The sequence below is a fragment of the Marmota monax genome, unplaced genomic scaffold (genome assembly GCF_021218885.2).
Source record: "Marmota monax isolate L192 unplaced genomic scaffold, Marmota_monax_Labrador192_F-V1.1 WCK01_AAM20220418_F8-fsc00776, whole genome shotgun sequence".
Lineage (NCBI taxonomy): Eukaryota > Metazoa > Chordata > Mammalia > Rodentia > Sciuridae > Marmota > Marmota monax.
This window is the reverse complement of record NW_026692771.1, coordinates 113,882-134,814: the sequence shown is the minus strand read 5'-3', so window position 1 is coordinate 134,814 and position 20,933 is coordinate 113,882. Positions and strand designations below refer to the sequence as shown.

Below are 20,933 nucleotides of genomic sequence, written 5' to 3'. Positions count from 1 at the left end.
CGCCTCAGAAAGCACTTTTGCCACAGATTCAACATGCCCAAGAGAAAGAGTAGCCCCTGATCCAGCCTTGCCCTGCAGGACGCTGGCTCTCGTGGGCTGGGGAGGAATGGTGAGGCGAGAATGCTGTGCATGGTGCTGTGGGGCAGACCCCAGTAGCTGCACAGAACGCACCACCCGACGAGCCCCCAAGTGACAGCCAGGCTCTGGGCCACAGCCATGTGCTCTGCTAGGTTCAGTGACTAAGGAAGAAGCCACTGCAGTGGGGGTCTGGGTCCAGGAGAAGCCATGCATGTGTGGGGACACAGGATACAAGGGAAGTCTCCACATCTTTCTTTTAATTTTGCTGTGAACCTAAAACTGCTCTTTTAAAAAAAAAATCTTTTAAAATGAATTGAAAAGTGGGGAGGTAATGTATATGAGTAAAGCAGCTTGTGGTTGAAATTGAGAGCCATAAGGAAGACAGGCGATGGTGTCAAACTATAGAACACACACCCCAAACTAATGGGGCATTCACTACTCGATGCCAACCAGAATCTGTAAACTTTATAATACACACACACATGCACACGTCTATGACTGGTGTTTAGCTTGTGGGTCGCCAGTCAGAAATCCCTGGGTCAAAGGTCATTAACCTGGCCAGAGTACCCTGAAATCATAAGCAATTCAGAAGATCAACCAAAAATACAAGCCGCCTCAAGCAAGCACTTTTGCCACAGATCCAACATGCCCAAGAGAAAGAGAACCTCCTGATCCCAGCCTTTTCCTGGCAAATCTTTCTTCCTTTTTGAAATGCTTTTGGAGACTTGAGAGAGCCTGCGGTCTTACTCAAAGCTCAGTAAGTGCCCTGTGCAGATAATGCAACCCGCTTGGCTGGCCGCGCACCTCCCTGGGGGTGAGTGCCAATTAGCTGGGCTGTTTGTGTTCCTGGCACTTCTTTCTGGATTGAAGGGCTCACATTCATCCACAGAATCCGCACAATCCAGGCAGCTCCAGAACAGAAAACAGAGCCGCATGTGTGTGCCCGGGAAGGGGGAGCTGGGCGGGCACGGGGCGGGGAAGGAGGCTGCGAGTGTGCCAGTTATTCCGCGGCCTGTCCCCCAGTCGTTCTGTCTGACTGGTAAAATCATTAGGAAAACACCTTTCAAAGCAGGCTGAAGACAAGAGAGTTTTATTTGACCCTCATGAAAATAGCCCGGGCAGCACGTCTCTCCATCAGTGACGAGCCGTCCTGCAGCCTCCCTGTGGAAAACCACGCCGCAGGCCAAGAGCTCAGCCCTCCGCCAGAGCTTCTGAGGCCCTCGCAGGGAAAGTTCCTCCACACCCGCTGCATGACATATGCTGGCCCGACGGGAGGAAGCTGGAAACAGCGGCTTCCCAGCAAGAAACAGGCCCCATGGCTGCGCCCAGAATCAAAGGAATGAGCAGGAGGGGAGCAGAGGCGGCCTCCCCCAGAGGTGGGGCTGCCGGGAAGGGGGAGCTAATGACCTGGCCACTCAGACCTCTCAGACGGGCACTGGCGGGGCAGGGCCATGCTCAGCAGGAGAGTGCTTGTCTACAGGAGCAAGGCCAGGTCCCATCCCCAGTAGGGGTGACAAACCCAGTATGACAAGGACTTACCAAGTGCAGGGCGCACCAAATCCCGCCTGTGTCACAGGCCCCACGCACAGCAGGGCCTGTGACAGTGGCTGCTGCCAGCCAGCCTTCCCACTGGTAAGTGGGGGAACTAGTGTCCAAACAAACAAAGGCATTGACCCGAGACCACAGAAGTGGCCAGACACAGCTGAGACATGACCCGGGTCTTCTGGGAACCTGCACAGATGGGAGAGGACACTGTAAGAAAGAGCGCGCTGGGGACACACATGACGAAAGGAGGGCCCGAGGCTGGGGCCACAAAGAACAGCCCCTTCAGTATGATTCTGCATTTTCTCTAATTTCCAGAATGGCTGTTCAGACAGGAGTGGCGCATGCCTATAATTCCAGTTTACTCAGGAGGCTAAGGCAGGAGGATTGCGAATTCAAGGCCAGCCTAGGCAGCTTAGTGAGACCCTGTCTCAAAATAAGAAATAAAGACACTGGGGATGTGGCTCAGGGATGCAGCAGCTGCCTCTCCTGCACGAGGTTCAGGTTTGATCTCCAGTACTGAGGTGGGACATGTGTGTCCAGTGCGTCCCGTAAGGGATCAGCTCCAGCCCTGTCTAGACGCCAGCTCCTGTGTGCCGTCCGACCTCGGTCCTTCAGTTCTGCGGCAGCCTACTTCCGAGAGCCACTCGTGGCTGACCGCCTAGCCTCCTCCAGTGTTTTTCCACTGCAGGGTGAGAGGGCTGCTGAACGCGCTCTGATCAACTCCAGTGGCAGCTCTGACACAAGGCACCCTTGGCTGGATCACACTCTACTCATTGGCCACGTCTGCTTCTGAGGACATTATCAGCCCTTCCCAAAACTGATTCTTTGACTCACTGGCAGAATTTGAATCAAGAATCTGTAGAGCTTGGCCCTGAGAAATCCTCTAGTCTCGAGTTTTCCGCTAACATCAAGGAAGCTGGAATCCGATCAGCAGTCCTGACCCTTGTTCTGGTGGGAGCGGAGCCTCGCTGCCTCTCTGCAGCACTTGGCTCCAGCCACCTCACCGGCCGTGCCTCAGCAGGTTGAAACTCGGCTGAACCTGTGCCCTGACCTCATCAGCAAGACAGAACACAACACGAGCTGGCAATGCTGAGGGGGCAGAGCCACAGGCTGTGGGGATGGAAATCGGGATGGGAAATAGTATGGAGGCTCCTCGAATCCACGGAAGTAGAACCCCACATGGTCAGCAAGCACATTACTGGGTACGTGTCCCCAGGAAACCAGGTGAACACGTCAGAGAGATCCCCGCATTCCTACATCCACCACAGCACCATTCACAACAGCCAAGGTTTGGAGTCAACTTAGGTCGCTGATGGAGGGATGGAAAGAAAGTCCAGCCGGATGCAGAGGTGCACGCCTAGGGAGGCTGAGGCAGGAGTATTGCTAGTTCAAAGCCAACCTCAGCAGGCACTAAGCAACTCAGTGAGACCCTGTCTCTAAATAACATACAAAACAGGACTGGGGATGTGGCTCAGTGTCGAGTGCCCTTGAGTTTAATCACCAGTACCAAAAAAAAAAAGAAAAAGAAAGTCTACTGTATACAGAGAAAGGAAATTAAAAAATAAAAAAGGAAAAACATACTATCTCTGCAAAATGGATGAAACTGGAGGGCATTGTGTCAGGGGAGTCAGTCAGGCACAGAAAGACAATAGTGCGTGTTCTCACACGTGAAAGCTAAGAAGCTGGTCTCACAGAAGCAGGGAGCACAACAATGAGTCCCAGAGCCTGGGGAGTCGCTGGATGGAGCCCAGGAGGGTGGGAGGAAGAGCCCTCTTATACTACAGCACAGGAGATGACCACAACAATCAATCAATTCCAAAATATGAATGCTCCTCATACAGAGAAATGATCAGCATTTGAGGGGATAGATACACCAACCCAGATCTGATTGATCAGCACGCATTGTCTACTTGCACTGAAATGTCACGCTGTGCTCCGCAAATATGTGCCATTGTCTGTCAATTAAAAATCGTTAACTGTGTTTTTAAAAAGAACCATCAGGACTGGGGATGTAGCTGGGTGGAGAAGAGCGCTCACCCAACGCGCACTAGGCCCTTGATTCAATTCCCAGCGCTACAAAAGTTAACAATTTTCAAGCAAAGAAAGTGTGTCCCAAAGAAAAGTAAAAGTTATGCTATGACCCAAGAATTGGCTGTGGACCAGGGGTGGGGGCTGGAGGAGGGCACCCAGGGCAAGAGGCTTCCCTTCCCAAAGGCAGCCCTCTTACACTGCCCTCTCATTCTTCATGATAAAAAGAGTCAAGGGCTACAAAGCTTTTTAGTGTCATAAACGGGTACACAGTCGTAAAGCAAAGGGCGTCTGGCCCAGGACTGACACTTCCATCCCAAAAGAGGAGCCTAAAACCACAGCTACCGCCTGTGTTTCCTGCCCTGATCCATGAAGACCAGTCCTGCTGCTCCTCCGCCCCTCCTCCTCAGACTTGGAGCAGGCAGGACCACGGTGGCCAGTCCCCGTGGTCTGAACGGAGCTGCTGCAGCAGCTGAAGCCACTGCCTGCTCTTGGTTTGGTTTGGGGCTTTCTCTCTCTTCTTTCCGTCTTCTGCTTCCTACTTCCTTTCCCTGCCTGCTCCCCAACTTGATTTTTGTCTTCTGCTTCTTCCAAAAGGTGCCCCAGGCTACACAAGAGGAAAATAAAACGATCACCTCAATGGCGCGGGCCAGGCGGGCGTTGTTTTGGAGGAGCCTGGAGAGCACTTCCACCAAGTCCTTGTACTGGGGCTGACACCCAACCCAACGGGGGGAGAGCTGCCCGGCTCGACTGCTCTAAGACCCGAAACGCCCCACGACCCAGGAGTGTCCTGGGACCTCTTCTGCCTCCTGCCTCTGAGGTGCTGGTGACTTGCACAGAAGGGAAGCTGCCTGAGGACCCAGCTCGTCTTCCACCTGGACAGCTGGGCCTCCGCCCCTGGAATCGGATCGACTACCCGTTCCAGCACCAACATCCCTCCCCTCCCTGCAGCACTCACCCCCAAGGCTGCTGATGCCACCGGCCACACAAGGCCAGAGAGAACCCCGCACAGGGGTCCAGCCCTGGGAACAGGAAGCCCTGGGCTGGCCTTTCTGCAACCGCTCCTTCCCACTACCTGTGACACTCTGCCTCCCTCAGGCTGAGCATGGCGTCCTCTTCCCCCTCCTTGTTGGCACCCCACCAGTTGGTCACCGTCACGCACCCAACCTCCAAGACCCCGCTTCCTCCAGCCCAGCAACCTGGCCTGCCACCTCCGTCGAGCGGCCACCCCCCCAGCCTCGCCGACTTGGCCGGTCCTGACCCTGTCACTCATCCACAGGTCCCGGGCTCACGGTCTCATCCGTCTACACTGCGGGTGCCACTCAGGTCTCCTGCTTTTCGCCGCAGGCCTTCCGATGCCACGATTCTGGGTCCACACACCGTCTGGCTTCCTGGTGCTGCTCAAGGTCCCCTGTAGATGTCTCTCAGGAAGTCACTATCAGCCCCAGGCTCAGGTGAACACAATCTGCTAAGTACACCTCACAGGTGTATCTGGTGATATCTCCTTGACATGCTCTGGACCACGACTGGGAATCTGCTAAAACGCTCTGTATCTTCTCTTTGGAAAAACATCCTGATACCTACCACTTGGCCTCTGTGTCTGGGGGAACATGGAAGCCTGAGGCTTGTCTGTGTCTCCTGACGGGAGCTCCCCACACAGGGAGGGGGCCCCCCACTGGCCTGTGGCAGGCTTCTGTGGGATCACCTCACGCTCCTGCCATGGAAGGAGTCACCTAGAGAGCAGGACTGTGGTGCTCAGCGGGACGGGGTGCTCAGCTCCCTTCAGAACAAGAGGCACCTGACGGGAAGCCTCACCTGCCTCTGGAAGCAATGCCCCGCGTACAGCACCGCTCTGCAGAGCCCACCACATAAAAGCTCCGTGGCCCTGCACCACCAATCATGGCCAAAAACAATTTCGGTCTGGAAAATATTCGAAGTAGGTGCAACCAGACAGACATCCCCTTTATTATTTTTTTTTAGTTTCATTAAAACACTCAGAGAATATCTAACCTTGAGAAATGTAACCTTCTGCAGTGTCTTCCAAGAAAAACCAGTCGAGGTGCAAAACCAAATGTAATTAGTTAAGGAAACTCTCCCACCATACAGGGACGTTAGCTGCTTTGCCGTTAGAATTGGGTGGCGGTTGGTCTGCAGAAACTGATTCACAATGAACCTGGGCACGACTTTTTGATGCTAATTAGATGGCTGGGTCAAGGTGCTTGTTCAAAATGCTATTAGACCATGATGACCTCTGGACAGCACCGTTTTCTTTTCATTTCTTAACTTTTAGATGGAAAGCACACTTCCAATTATTAAGAGACACTAGACAGTACATACATTTTTAAGTGTGGGCTCCGCCTGGACATGGGAACTCAGGCTGAGCAACACCTAGAGAAGCCAGAGGCCACGTCACGTGGTTTCTGACCTTGGTGGGAATGTAATAGTCGGGTGTAGCAGGAACCACGCTGGGCAGCATCTGCTGCTCTTGGAAAACCACAGCCACCTCAGGCTTCGAGGCCATGGCCACGGCCACCACAGTGCACAAGTGGCCTCTGGGAAGAAGGTAACCAACAAGGTGCTATTTACCAAGCAGGCCAGGGGGCTGGGTCCCTCCTTGGGCCCCCTCCGAAAAGCTAAACGGATAAACTCCCTTTGGAAGAAAACGCCCTCCTCTCATGGAGGGTCGCCGGGGGAAATGGATGGGTCCCACGCACACGCGCCGCACCGCACCGCAGCTCTTACCCCGTCTCTGCCATGGCCTCAGCCCCACCCATCCGCTGACGCCCTCACTGTTCTGGGAGTTTCTTCAAGAACTGGTAAGCTTACTACCTAGTGTTTCCAGACAACACCCCCTCCCACCTTTGACCTCGGCCACGGCCACCCACCTGCTGGTCAGCCTCCTGCTCTGTGACCTTGCAGTGGGCAGGACCTCCCCTGTAAGCCGTGGGGAACGGGTGCGCCAGGGCTCAGAGGCTTTCAGCTCAGCAGCACTTTCCCGAGGAGACGCCCGACATGATCAACAGGATCTTGGGGAAGAACCGTGTGGGACGAGGTACCTGAATAATTACTCTGGTGAAGAACAATGTCCAGTTGACTGATGATGTTGGGCTGAGTTGTCCCCAGAACACTCCACCAAAGCCCTAAGCCCACTACCTCAGCAAGGGACTATACCTGGGGCATGTCCTCCACAGAGCGACCAAGTTAAAATGACCAGGGCCACTGCCCTAGTCCCATCTGACCAGTGTCCTTACATGAGGAGGACATCCAGACACACAGACAACAGGGTGTGAGCAAGGGGAAACACCGTGTGAAGAGGCCACGAGAGGGTGGCCATCTGCAGGACAAGGAGAGAGGCCTCAGGAAACCAGCCCTGCCCGCACCTTGACCTTACACTTCCAACCTCCAGAACGAGAGGGAACACATTTCTGCGGCTTCAGGCACCCAGACTGGGGCCCTTGGTTGTGGCAGCCCCAGAGACCAACACAGAGGGGCTGGTTAGAAGGCAGTTTCGACAGTCAGGCCAGACGCAGAACAGCGTGAAGGCCACAGGAGCAAGACCGACACTGGGGCAGCAAGGGAGCCCTAGAGGAACAGTCTGCCTCCTCGCAGAGGAGACACCCCCAGATCTCTGACCGACTGGCATCACTTGGTGAAGATCAAAGTAAGTTAAGTCCAAGCACCTCTGCTATTTCACTTTTCTTTGTTCTTGGTTTTTTTGTTTTCTTTTTTTTTTCTGGTTGTTGTTAAACGTTACATCGCCTCTCCTTAGATAGCCTGTCTCCAGTTTCCTTGAAAGGGTCTAACCATACTTTAAAAACATCCGGGCAGGGCTGGGGCTGGGGCTCAGTGACAGAGCACTTGCCCAGCACAGGTGAGCCACTGGGTTGGATCCTCAGCACCACATATAAATAAATGAATAAATAAAGGTGTTGTGTCCATCTACAACTAAAAATATATTTTAAAAAAAAATTCCTGTAGTTACTCTCCATGTTCTTTGTGTGCCCCAGGGTGTTCTGGGCCCTAGCTTCAAGGTTCAGTCCACTCTCATTTATCCTTAGTTACATCCCTACTCAACTTTTGTATTTGCTATTTAAAAATCTTGAGTTCTTCAGAGAGCTACCCCTAAATACTAAAGGACTGTTTTATGCCAACTCATGACAGAACTGGTCCCTAAATAAAAGCAAGTGCCACAGTCAAAGGGGCAGAACAGATGATAAGGACTGTAGCTTTGCTGGGCGAGGCCAGTTGTCTGTGTGTCTGGATGTCCTCCTCATGTGAGGACACTAGTCAGATGGGACTAGGGCAGTGGCCCTGGTCATTTTAACTTGGTCGCTCCGTGGAAGAGTCTAGACCTTTTTTTAAAATCACCACTTCTGTTCAGATTTCTCCTGCACGATCCCATGGAATCCTGGCCATGAAGCTTATTCTAAACACCAAGAAGGCTGAGGTGCAGAATTAATTACTTGCAGTCACAGAGATCATGTTTTCTTATCTGCAAAATAAGACAAGACACCTATCTCATAAGTTTGCCCTCAAGGTTAAATGACAGTATTTGTAAAGGTGGCACAGAGCACACGCTCCAAAATTTCATTCATTCAATAAACTGCTTCCGTGACTTCCAGGGTCCTGGGATGCAGTGGTGAAGGCTGGCCACCCCTCCTGCAGACACAGGGGCTCCAACACCAAGGCGCTCACCCTCGCCGTGTGAGTGGGGCTGGACACAGCCCAGGAACACCTCAGGACTTAAGGCCAGCCTCCAAAAACCCGAGTGCCTGCTTCCTCTCTCCTCCCAGCGGGGCGTCTCTGTACCTCATTAATTTTAATTTTAATTAATTAATTTTAAAAATTAATTAAAAATTAATTAATTTTAATCCCATCTCTGCTGAATGTGGCTTCTCTTTCTCTTTGTGCAGGTATCACTCCCCGGCAGCAAGACTCTCCTGCTGGTCTCACCTGAATTATATCCTCTTCACAAAGTTACGGAGTTGAGAGAAAGGCAAAACAAGTAAAGAACTTCCAAAACTTAGAAACACTCTCCAAAACAGAATATTTCTCTTTCACTTAACTTTTATATGCCTTACTCCCCCAGAGAAGTCAAGAAAATAAAGGTGTAAGTCCTAGGTTCAGAGACTAAAGGTTAAATATGACTCAGACAAAAGCTCTGCGAACTTGTTTCTAAGATGAAAAGTAGCACAAGAGTGGGAATAGTGGGAAGGAGAGAGCCACCACCCAGAGTCAGGACTCCAAGGTCAAAGGGACCTCTCCGCTTGAGTCCACATCCAATCCAAGAAGTCATTCACCCAGTGAGCAAATGACACTTCCCAACATACACATACGTGCACACACACACACACACACACACACACACACCGAGTCCAGAAAAAGCATGAGAAGCCCATGAGATGATGTTTGGCAGAATCAAAATGAAACTAGGCAAGAAGAGGGAAAATTAATAGGAAAAGAAGAATACATAAAGAAGGCATGCAGCAAGTGACGGGTTCCAAGGACTTACACGCACCACATATGGGATTTATATGGTAGTGGCAAGATTGATTCTACCTCTCATTCAAAACACATCTGCTTGTCAAGTGATAGGCTTCCCAAAGTAACTTGTAAGGTGGGTACCCGACTCTCACTCCTCTGCTCCTCATGTACGTAAGGACCACTAACACCTATGAATTGTTTTCTATTTGCAAAATGATTCAGCATAGAACAGACATCCAGCCTCGGCTCCCACCCAGCCCTGCAGACATCACCTCACAAAGCCTGACTCACTGGGACCCACACTCTCCACCCGGATGGGTCCTGCAGATTGTCCCGGTGACTTCGGCTCCGGAGGGGAGTGAGTGTTACGTGGTCTGTGCCCCTGCCCGCGTGGAGAAGGGTGCTAACAAGGAAGCCAGACAGCTCTCCGTTAATTTGTGGATGATTCACGGGTGTGAGACCTGAGGCAGAATGACCTAGGATGAGGTGTCCACCCCCAGGCCTGCCTTCCTCACCTAGGGGACAGTAATCAGCCTTAACCGCTCTTCAGTACTGGCTACAGACACTGACAGACTGTTCAACAGCTTCATAAACAGTGGCCACAACACAGCAACCCTAACCAAGGAGCGTGTTCACCTCTGCTGCTTCCCTGGAATACCACGAAGGTGTTTGCAACACATCCCAGGGCCACCACGCGGCTGCCACACGGTGCTCCACGTCACCACGGACCCGTGCCGACTTACGTCAAGTCCGGCTCACTCAGCAAATGTGGACTGAACCTCCCCACGGGCCTCCTCTGTTCAGCACTGAGCCAAGGGCGCCTGGGACCATCGTCAGCCCCAGACCCTCAGAGCAGAAAAGGGAGCAAAGAGCTTCTGATGACTGTGTCTGAACCTTCTGTAAACAAAAATTCCAGCCAGGAATTTCCAAAACAACCAGAGACATGAAATTAATTACCCAGTGGGTGTCCGAAGTTTGACAGCACGTGGAAAGGAACCGGCCCAGGATGAGGGGAAAGCAGGGGCTGGGTGCGTGATCAGGACTGGGGTCAGCAGGGGACACAGGACACTGGCTCAGGGGGTCAATCTGGTGAAAGGCCAAGAGGGGGGCAAGGCCACGAAGGGAAGGCCAGAGAGGAGAGCCTGGCTCACTGCCTGGTGCATGTGGAACACACAGCTTCCGTGGCCACTGTGTGCACGGGGACACGGGAACTCTGAGCGGGCCTCGCCTACCGGGCGCTCACCCCGTGGTGCAGCTTAAGAGACACTCGGTGGCAGAAGGTTTCAGGCTCTGTGGGGAAGCAAAGAGAACCTGGCTTCTCCCTGGGAAGGTAGCAAAAGCACCACAGAAGAAAGCCCAGGAGAGAGGGGAAGGAGGGGAGAGAGGGAGGGGCGAGGCAAAGGGTTTCCCAAAAGCAGGGTCATCAGGAGGCACTGGGAAAGCACCGCTGGTGGCTCTGGTGTGTGTGGACAGGGAACAGCGGAAGCCGGGCTGAGAAGGTGGCCCTGGAGAAGGAAGGCCAGCTAGGTGCGGTCAGGGCCTGGGCCGGAGAGTGGGGCCAGGAGCCCTGGACTGGGAGACCACTCCCACGAAGAGGAAACCAGCCTCCAACCACTCGGGGCGCCCAGAAGAATGACTTCCTGACCCGTGGAAGGCCACCAGGACGGGGCTCCAGCTGAGGACGGCGCGAGATAGTCCTTCACCCAGTCACGTGGCGGGGAGTCTGACCTTGGGGCAGCAGGAGGCAGAGAGGGACCAGGACAGACAGACAAGCAATGTTCTGCTGCAGGACGGGGAGAATGTCACAGAAGCAAGACCAGCTCTCCCTGGGGGCCGGAGAGCACAGACCACAAGAAAGAGGAAGACGCAGGAGAACCCACCCGATGAGGGGCAGCGGACACAGGGAATCACCAGGCAGCTGGGCAGAGCCGGCACGGCCAGGAAGGGACAAATGGGAAGCCATGGAGCTGCACCAGCAGACCACAGCTCTCCGAGAAGGCCTCAACCGGAATGTGGGGAAAGAGAGAGAGAGCTGAAGAAGGAGGGAAGGAAGGAAGGGAGGAAGGAAGGAAGGGAGGAAGGGAGGGAGAGAGGGAGGGAGAGAGGGAAGGAGGGAGGGAGGGAGGGAGGGAGGGAGGGAGGGAGGGAGGGAGGGAGAGAGGGAGGGAGGGAGAGAGGGAGGGAGGGAGGGAAGGAGGGAGGGAGGAAGGAGGGAGAGAGGGAGGGAGAGAGGGAGGGAGGGAGGGAAGGAGGGAGGGAGGGAGGGAGGGAGGGAGGGAGGGAAGGAGGGAGGGAGGGAGAGAGGGAGGGAGGGAGGGAGGGAGGGAGGGAGGGAGGGAGGAGGGAGGGAAGGAGGGAGAGAGGGAGGGAGGGAGGGAGGGAGGGAGGGAAGGAGGGAGAGAGGGAGGGAGGGAGGGAGGGAGGGAAGGAGGGAGGGAGGGAGGGAAGGAGGGAGGGAGGGATGGAGGGAGAGAGGGAGGGAGGGAGGGAGGGAGGGAGGGAAGGAGGGAGAGAGGGAGGGAGGGAGGGAGAGAGGGAGGGAGGAAAGGAGGGAGAGAGGGAGGGAGGGAAGGAAGGAGGGAGAGAGGGAGGGAGGGAAGGAGGGAGAGAGGGAGGGAAGGAGGGAGAGAGGGAGGGAGGGAGAGAGGGAGGGAGGGAGAGAGGGAGGGAGGAAAGGAGGGAGAGAGGGAGGGAGGGAAGGAGGGAGGGAGGGAGGGAGGGAGAGAGGGAGGGAAGGAGGGAGGGAGGGAAGGAGGGAGGGAAGGAGAGAGAAGCGGAAACACGGGATTCCAGAATCAAATCCACAAAAGAATGGAGCACTTGCGGCATACCTGAGGCCGTCACTCGGCGGGACGACAACCCCGAGCACTTCTCAGAGAAACCAGAAATCCTGACAGAGTTCTAAGCAATCTTTCCTGAAACATGACTGTCTTCCTACAGGTCATCCTAAGTAACGCCAACAGCCAGCTCTAGGGTTCCCAAAGGCTCTGAGAATATAACTTTGTTATACCCAACTCTTCAGTAAGAGACTGCCCAGGGTCTGAGTGGACACGTCCCTGTGTGGAGAGACGGAGCCTCACCGCAGTCCACAGAACACGGCCCAGGGGCAGCTGGAAGGTCCGCAGAGCAGTTTCCATCACGGGCTCCTGCAGTGAGCCCAGAGCCCTCTAGGATACCTGTTCACAGGGAGGAGTGGCAGCTCCTACCCTAAGGTACCAGAATCTTCTCACAGTGCCAATCATGACAGAGAACAGTCCACTCGCAGGACCAGCCTGGGCAGCACTGTTCCTACAATCCTTCAAAAAAGAACACTTCTTTCTGGGCTGATTTGTCATTCTTTAATTATAAATTTTCATTATAAATTAACGTGCAGCTTAATTATAAATTAAACCGGGATCATTACTTTCAACAGTTCAGTTATACCTGGAATATAACATTTAATATTCATATAACCTCATTTTATTTTACCTCTAAAATATCTTGAACACCTGTGAACCTTTCATTTCAAAATTCTACCAGTGAATTCAACTTAGGAGTTAACTTGGAGACGTCAAAAGCCCTTTGGAAATTGTTTTAGACAGCTTTTTCGCTGCTGTGACTAAAAAGACCTGACCAGAACAACTGTAGGGGAGGAAGAGTTTATTTGAGGGCTCACAGTTTCAGAGGTCTCAGTCCCGGAAGGCTGGCTCCACTCCCTGGGGCTTGAGGTGAGGCTGAACATCATGGCAGAGCATGTGGTGGAGGGAAGCGGCTCACATGAGATCAGGAAGCAAGAGAGAGAAATTCCACTCTCCAGATATAAACTATATCCCCCAAAGCCACACCCCCAATGCCCACCTCCTCCAGCCACAGCCCACCTCCTCCAGGTACCATGCAGTTCATCCCACCAGGGTCAGTTCACTGACTGGGTTGAGGCTCCTGTAACTCAGTCATTTCTCCTCCAAACCTTCTTGCATTGTCTCACACGTGAGCTTTTGGAGGACACCACATCTAAACCATAAAGAAATACACCTACACACACGCACACAGCCATTCCAGAGGTCTATAAATGGTAAGTGTGAAGGTGACACTGGTCACGAAGGGTGACAGAGGATTACACACAAATTGAATGCTGAGTCCCGGCTGCCTGTTGCCACCAGGCTCTCCAAGTCTCTCCAACTAAACCCATCCAACAGGGGTTCAGGATAGGGCCAGGCTGGCCCCCGAGAACCACAGTCAAGGGCTCCCCGGAGGGCGTTTCTGGGAGTCACCACTGTGAGTTCATCTCCTCAAGTTCCTGTGCCTGCAAGTGACCTAGTTGACAGGGTCTCCCTGGCCTAAGTTATTACAGAGAAAGTTTAACAGGAAAGGATTCAAAAAAGCTGGCCTAACAGGGGTTATTCCAGGAAGGCCGAAGGTCCCGGAACACAATGGCCTTTCCTAGCAACACTCTGCTGACAAGTATCAGTCCCACTATTTCGCCAAAACTCAAGCAGTGATGACGTACTACTGCTGACAATCATAGAAGAGCAGACCCCTGATCTTGGAATGCAGAAAACGGTAAGTCCAAGTAAGTTACTCAAAAGTAACTCATAAGACACTTGTAGGAATGGTAAATGCCAAGGAGGTGAGAGGGTGCCCAACTGCTGGCTTGCCCTGCCCCCTCCATCTCACCCAGCCCCGCCCCCTCACAGACGTGTGCTACACACCAAGGGGCTCAGGAGGGGTGTCTGGAAAATCCAGAATGCTGGTCAGGAAAGACACACAAACACTAGGGCACACATGCTGCCACACTGTGGACGAGCCTCCTGCACTTGGGAACGGCGGTGGCAACAAGTGATACCTTAAGTGGCCTTTGTCAGCATCGCTGACTGCAGGTTCTCAGAATCAATAAGTACACAAAGCCAGTTTTGGCTTATAATGCATAAAGAATGGTGGGTTTGTTTCTTACAGCTGAAACATTTTATTTTCAAATTAAAACTTTAAAAGTATGACCATCAGAGTAAAACAGCATCATAAATCAAAACGGGGATCTCTGACAACAGCCCAGCACTGTGGAGGTCTAGCACTGTTGAGGTCTCTTACATAATGGCTATTTTATAACCACCAGCAAGAGCCCTCAGGGCATGTCGTGAGGGCCGCTGCCTTCCCTGGGCTGAAGTCACTTGGCACAGAAGGCGTCTTAAAGACTCCAAGGTGTGGTAACATCTGTGACTCATGAATTGTCCTTTCGTTGCTGGACCGATTACGTGATTTCCAGCATTAAATACGCTATTAGACTCTGATTCCATTTGTTGACTACATACAAACAGTATTCAGTAAACATCATGTTCATTAAGGCAAACTAGGGGGATCACCTAGAGAGATCACCAAGGAAGGTGAGGGCGAGTGTCCTTAAACGAAGGGTCCCGCTGACACAGGGGCAATATGAGAAGGTAAGGTGGCTTTGCCCAAAGTCCGGACAGAACCGGAAGAACCTTGAGCTAGCAGAAACTCCCAAGGGCTGGGCAGCACAGCACCCAGAAAGGGCGGAAGCCCCACCAACGGCGCAGGGATGCTCTGACTGAAGGAGGGGAGCCGGAGGGTAGGGAGGCAGGACCAGAGGTCCAGGACCAGGTGGGCAAGAAGTGGGCAGGAGGTGAATCCACAGGGGAACTCAGACAAGGGGACCCCTCCTGAACTCAATCTCCAGGTGAGCTAGGGGTCTGGAGCTCCCTTTGAGTTTCACGTCCCGTGATGTTATGAACTGTGTTTCCTAGAGCACGTGTAGTGTCAAAGAGAAGGGACTCGCCACCCAGGACCCCACCCCTTCTCCAGGCAGGAGGGGTAGGCCCTGGGTCTCTCCAAGCCTTGATGTCCTCCGGTGCCTGGAAGCAGAGAAGTGTGAACGGCAGGCAGTCACCTCCAGGGAGAAGCCCAGGGCAGATGTAGCCCTTCTGACTGCCTCGTTTTGGGCCTCTAGGAGAACATCTGGAATAAATCGAACGCTAACATGTACATAGGCAGCATGCATTCACCCACTGCTGCAGTACAGGATGGACGTACTGCTTGGGATCAAATGTTCTCTCCTGTGTTTGCCGCCAGCTTCGCAGCTTCAGAGCACACCCAGTACACTACACGCCCATGGCCAGAGAGGGGGCCTGCTGAGATCCAGCAGCCACCAGGACAGCCAAGGGCAGCACACATGCTGGACGCTGCAGCCCTTTGACCTCTGCTTCTATCAAGGCTCAGTCAAATGAAGAGCACTGCAGGGCGATGAAACCAGCCAGGAAATGGAAATACCCAGAGTGACTCCAACGGATTTCAGCAACACGGAGCAGCGGGACAAGTGTGCATTGGGTCCTCTCCTCCTGTCTCTGCTTTCACAGTTTCCCTGCCCCACACCCGCACCCACCAGGCACCCACTATTTACACCACAGTCTTCGAAGCAACCCTGTCCAAACTCCACTCCTGCTCTGCCCTGGGGTAAGAACTGCACTCATACTTCAAGTTCAAAAATGGTTGAACTCGGCCATTAGCATTTTAGAAGATCTGGACAGAAAGTGTCATGTCAAAGGAAGAAATCTCCAAATGACAGGTTTTCAGATCAACTGGACAAAACACTCTGAAGAATGGGGCACGGGGTTTTTCAACTTTTCAAACAAGCAGCGATGAGCCACAGCTAAGTGGGAAATGGCGGCTGCCACTAACTCTGCTTTTAATTCTCCTGTTTGCTGGCTAGTCTGTCTGGGGAGCGTGTGCTGTCCATACTTGTCTTCTTCCTGCCATCCTTCCTGGGGGTCTCCTGATCTGCATCCAAGGACATCCCACAGATGGACAGGCACCCTCAAGCTCCTGTCCAAGTTGGACCACACAGAAATGTTTAAAGCCATCATATGCAGGTCTGTGATCCTGTCCATCTATTATCTAGCAAGAAGGGTCTTTTAAAAAATTTGGCCTACACAAATCTCAATATGCTACTCTACACTTCACTTTTGACATCTTGTCTTGGCTAGGTACAGTCCTAAGAGTTTACAACTCAGCACATTAGCATTTTAGAAGATCTGGGCAGAAAGTGTCATGTCAAAGGAATACATCTCCAAATGACAGCTTTTCAGATCAATGAGACAAAACACTCTGAAGAATGGGGCATGACATTTGGGTGAGGCCATTTTTTTTTTTTTTTTTTTTGCTGGAACTATCCTGTGCGCGCAGGAGGTTCAACAGTACTCTGGTCTCTACCCACCGTCCAGGGGCACCTTGCCAGGTACAGCAACTACAGACTTCTCCAAGCATTGCTGAATGTACCCTGGGGGGCAAAATCATCACCCCACCATCACCACGCCCCATTCAAGAACCAGAGTTAAAGTGCAAATGTAAAGCCAAGCCACAGTTGGGAAGAAAACCTTGATGGCTGTTTAAGGGTGATAATGTGGTATGCAGTTCCGAGTTGCCCCTACTCACAGTGTGTATGTCGTTCTACTGTAAAGAAAAGAGCTTCAGGGGCTGGGGATGTGGCTCAAGCCGTAGCACGCTCGCCTGGCATGCGTGTGGCCCGGGTTTGATCCTCAGCACCACAGACAAACAAAGATGTTGTGTCCGCCGAAAACTAAAAAAAAAAAATATATTAAAAAATTTTCTCTCTCTCTCTCTCTCTTAAAAAAAAGAAAGAAAGAAAAGAGCTTCAAAGAAAAAACAATGCACCGGAGTATCCAAAATACTCTAGATGATAACAGAGTATTAAAAAGAGTATCGGGCTGGGGATGTAGCTCAAGCGGTAGCACGCTCGCCTGGCATGCGCGGGGTGCTGGGTTCGATCCTCAGCACCACATAAAAATAAAATAAAGATGTTGTGTCCGCCGAGAACTAAAAAATAAATATTGAAAAATTATCTCTCTCTCTCTCTCTCAAAAAAAAAGAAAATAAAGAGTATCAAGTGAAGCCCCAATTAGGAACCTAATCTGAGGAATTCTGCTGTTCTTTAATCATGAAACATGCTTCTGAAGCAACAGATACTAGAAAAGAATAAAACTGAGACACCTTTGCCCATCAGCTGAGCCAGCCCAACAACTTCAGAGCAAGCTTGAAACAAAGGTAACTGGTTGCTCAAGTAACGGAACGGAGCAGTGCTAACCCCTATATGAAGTGACAAGCAGCTTCAGTTTTACTAAATAGTGATTCAGCTGTTTAAAATATGGCAGCCCCCACCCCCCAAAATTGATGACCTTCATCTTCTACTGGTTGGTATTTTGGAAGCAATAAATACCCAACTAATACTAATTTATAGTTTCATAGAAGCAAGAGATTCTGGTGTGCTGTTGCACAGTAGCGATACAGTAGTAATGAGAGAAGACAGCAATGTATTGCACATTTCACAAAGCTATAAAAGAGGATTTTGGAAATTTTTACCATAAAGAAATGGCAGGTGTTTGAGAGGAAGAAATGTTTGACCTGACTCAAACATTACACAATTTTTATTGCACATATACTGAAACATCATGCCACCATGATTCTGGTTTCTTATGAGTTTAAAAACTTACTTATAAAGAAAAGACAGCAAATCTACAAGTGCTTTTCCCATTCCTGTTTGATGGTCATCTTTCTCTTCTTCCTTCCCCTCCTTCCTGAGTCAGTGGAATGCCCTGAGCATCCCAAGATAAAGGCAGGGCTGCTGGGCAAGGGAGCTAGGGACCTTGCTGCTCTTTTCTGAGGCGAACAGAGGATTGGTTGTCTGCCTGGAACCATAAAGGAAGGAATGCCAGGACGCAGAGCCTTGAAACAGATGTTCTACCTATTTGCAGAGGGCTGCTTAAAACAGATTCCAGTCTCTTCTCTCTCACTTCAGATCCCAAGGGTTGTAAATTATGCCCTTTTCTTCCTACTTGGAGGGCCTACCAGAGGCCCTCCAAGTTCCAGGCAGTGCCCAGATCAGCACTGCCTGGAACTTAGTAATGAAGGTGTTCAACCCTCGCTCCAACGTGAAATTCCCGGGGATGGGGTCCAGCAATGGCCTTATAGCAAACCCTCCTGGTGATTCCCTATGCACCCTAGAGCTGGACGACCACTGATCAAGGCCAATGTTATACGCACAAAAAGATCCTTTTCCCAGAAAGCAGAAGTGTAATTCTCATTTCATCCTCGAACCTAGGCAAGGGTAGATTAGCAGCACTCCAAGGAGAAGGACCTGCTCAGCGGTTAAGCGCTGATCAAGGTTCCAAAGATAACGACTTGGGGGTTACGCTAGGGCTGTGCACGTCTGTTCACTGTTGAATAAAAGGTCTGTCGCACTCTACGAACAAAGTCCGGAATCTTTTTTCTCTCTTTTCGCTCGGGCTCTTTCAACGTTCATCAGGGGGGAAAGAAACCTGCGCGGGTGGGTACCATGCCAGATGCCTCGCGTCTCACTGAGTCGGAATGTAACAGCAGGACGTGGGAAAGGTATTTTCCAATGAAGAACACTTAATCCTGCCCTAGTCCCTCGGGTCTCGGACCCTGGGACCACCGCACGCACCCGAAAGGAGGCAGTCACTCGATGGGGACGCGGCCGGCTCCCCCAGCGCGGATCTGCTCTCCGCCTGCCTCCGGCATCGCGACGCCACCAGGGGCCCGCGAGGGGAGGGGCGCCCCCGGCTCGGCGCAGGGGGACCGTCCACTCGGGGAACCCGCAGCCCGGCAGCTCGGAAAGAAGCCACGCGTCCCAGGAGGCGGGAGAGGGAGGAGAGGGCGCGGGGCGCAGGCAGGGAGGGCGCCCGGGACGGGGACGGGGACGGGGACAGGGGCCGGGACGGGACGGTACTCACTGTGGGGGTCGCTCTTCTCCCGGACCCCGTCCACTCGGCCGTCGGGGTGGATGCGCAGGAAGAAGCCTCCGTTTTTGCAGTAGAGCCGCTTGGGGTCCTTGAAGTGGCCGGGCGGGAAGGCGCCGCCGCCGTCCTCGGGCAGTGCGGGCAGCGTGGTGATGCTGCCGGCTGCCATGGCCCCGCCGGGGTCCCTCCGGGCCGCCCGGGCCGCCGGAGCCGCCGCGCCCCGGCCCCGGCCCCGGCCCCCGACCCGCTCGGCGCCCCGGCCGCGGCCCCCCAGCCTCCCGTCCGGCGGCGCGCGGCCGCGGGCCCCCAGCCTCGGGCCGCCGCGCTGTCCCGCTCGGGTCGCCGCCGCGAACGCCGCCCCGCAGCCGCCGTGGGCCCCAGTGCGCCGCGCGCCCGCCGCGCCCGCCGCGCCCGCCCCCTGGCTCGGCTCGGGGCGGCTCCGGGCGCGCGCGGACACGCAGGCGCGCGACCTGCCCGGCCCCCGCCCGGCGCAGAGGGGCCCCGGCCGCGACTCCGCACCGCCCAGCCCGCGGGCTGGACGCCGGACCTTCGTGCGCCCGGCCCCTCTGCGCTTGTTGCCCGCTGGGTTTCAAAGCAAAGCAGCCTCTTCCACCCAAGAGGGAGAAGGGTGGGCAGCGGGGAGCCGCCCCCAACACGCGGGATGAAATGCTGAACTAACGCGGGAGACAGAAAGGCCAGATAAGGGGGCCGCCGAGCTGCCCAGAGGAAAGGTGCCTTTCTGTTTTGTTTTGTTTTAATTAGTTATACTAATTAATGACCTTGGTACAATGACCTTGACGTATCATACATTTGAATCATTTTTCTGAGTGTGCAGGTTGCAGAATCACATTGGCCATGCAGTCACGTATATGCACACAGTAATAATAATGTCAGTTTCATTCTACTGTCCTTCCTATCTCCCCATCCCCTCCCCTCTCCTCCCATCACTCCTCTTTACCGACCATTAGCTTCAGTCGAAGCGGTAACATGAGGATGGACCCTCGTCTCCATAGCAGAGTGTCAGTGTCTTAACCCGGGCTGCCATTTGCCCTGGCTAAAGTGTTAGGCATTTCTTGGAGACAGCATATTTCCTGAAGATCCCAAACTACAAAACTGAAGTTCGTTGCATGTGGTGGTTTTCAGTAGCATATAGCTGGTCCGACACACAAGTCACAAAATGCTCGTGCAGAACATTTACAGGTATGGAGTGCCCACCACGTGCAAAGCATTGGCAGTGGCTTTGGGCAGAGGCAAATCAGATGGAATCTTCCCCAGGCACACCCAAGGGGATAAGACAGGGGCATCAGGAAGCCAGCAGGAAGCACCAAGGCCGCCATGCAAGACCCAGCACTGTGGCTGCCACACTGTGGGTACCCCAGTTTTCCCAGAGGTGGGGGATTTGGTGAAGCCTCTAGAAGAAGGTGCCAATATTTGTTCCTGTGGAGGAACAAGTGTCAGGGACTATGCACATCCACCCCTCTATAATGCACATGATGAGTTTGGGTTTTTAAAAAACTTTTTTTGTAGTTGTAGATGGAAAGAATGCCTTTATTTTATTTGTTTATTTTTATGTGGTGCTGAGGATGGAACCCATGCAAGCTAGGCAAGCGCTCTGCCACTGAGCTACAGTCCCAGCCCAATGAGTTGGATTTTAAGTAGATCTTTTTACAATGAAAACAATGTATTCACTCACAGATACAAACAAGTCTGCTGAGGGTCTGCGTACTGCCCGTAAGTCCTCAGGACACAGCAGGGTGTAGATCAGAAAGATCCGTGATCCAAAGGCACTTGGGTCTCACGGTGGGACAGGGACTGAGAACCATTATAAAGAAAGAAAGAAGTTACAATTATAGATAACGATAGTGATAGGGAATTGCTAGTTGTTTCCATAAATATAAATGATTCTCCCACCCCCAAATAATCACTATTAACATTTTAATATTTTCATTCTGATATGCATGTGGGAGTCTACAAAGTAAACGAGATCCTTTATATAGTTTTGCAACCTACTTCTTTCAATTAAGTGAATATTGC

General features: G+C 52.8%; 1 protein-coding gene across 1 annotated transcript in view; it reads right to left on the bottom strand.

Moving 5' to 3' along the window:
• LOC124094398 (fibroblast growth factor 2) overlaps window positions 1-19,888 on the bottom strand; it is a 41,526-nt gene extending 21,638 nt beyond the window's left edge. The window contains exons 1-2 of the mRNA XM_058580108.1: window positions 19,858-19,888; window positions 18,894-19,481 (exon numbers count right to left, since the gene is read on the bottom strand). Of these exons, the coding sequence (XP_058436091.1) occupies window positions 18,894-19,481; window positions 19,858-19,888 (619 nt within the window). The remainder of the gene's footprint in view (window positions 1-18,893; window positions 19,482-19,857) is intronic.
• Between the last annotated feature and the right edge of the window lie 1,045 nt (window positions 19,889-20,933).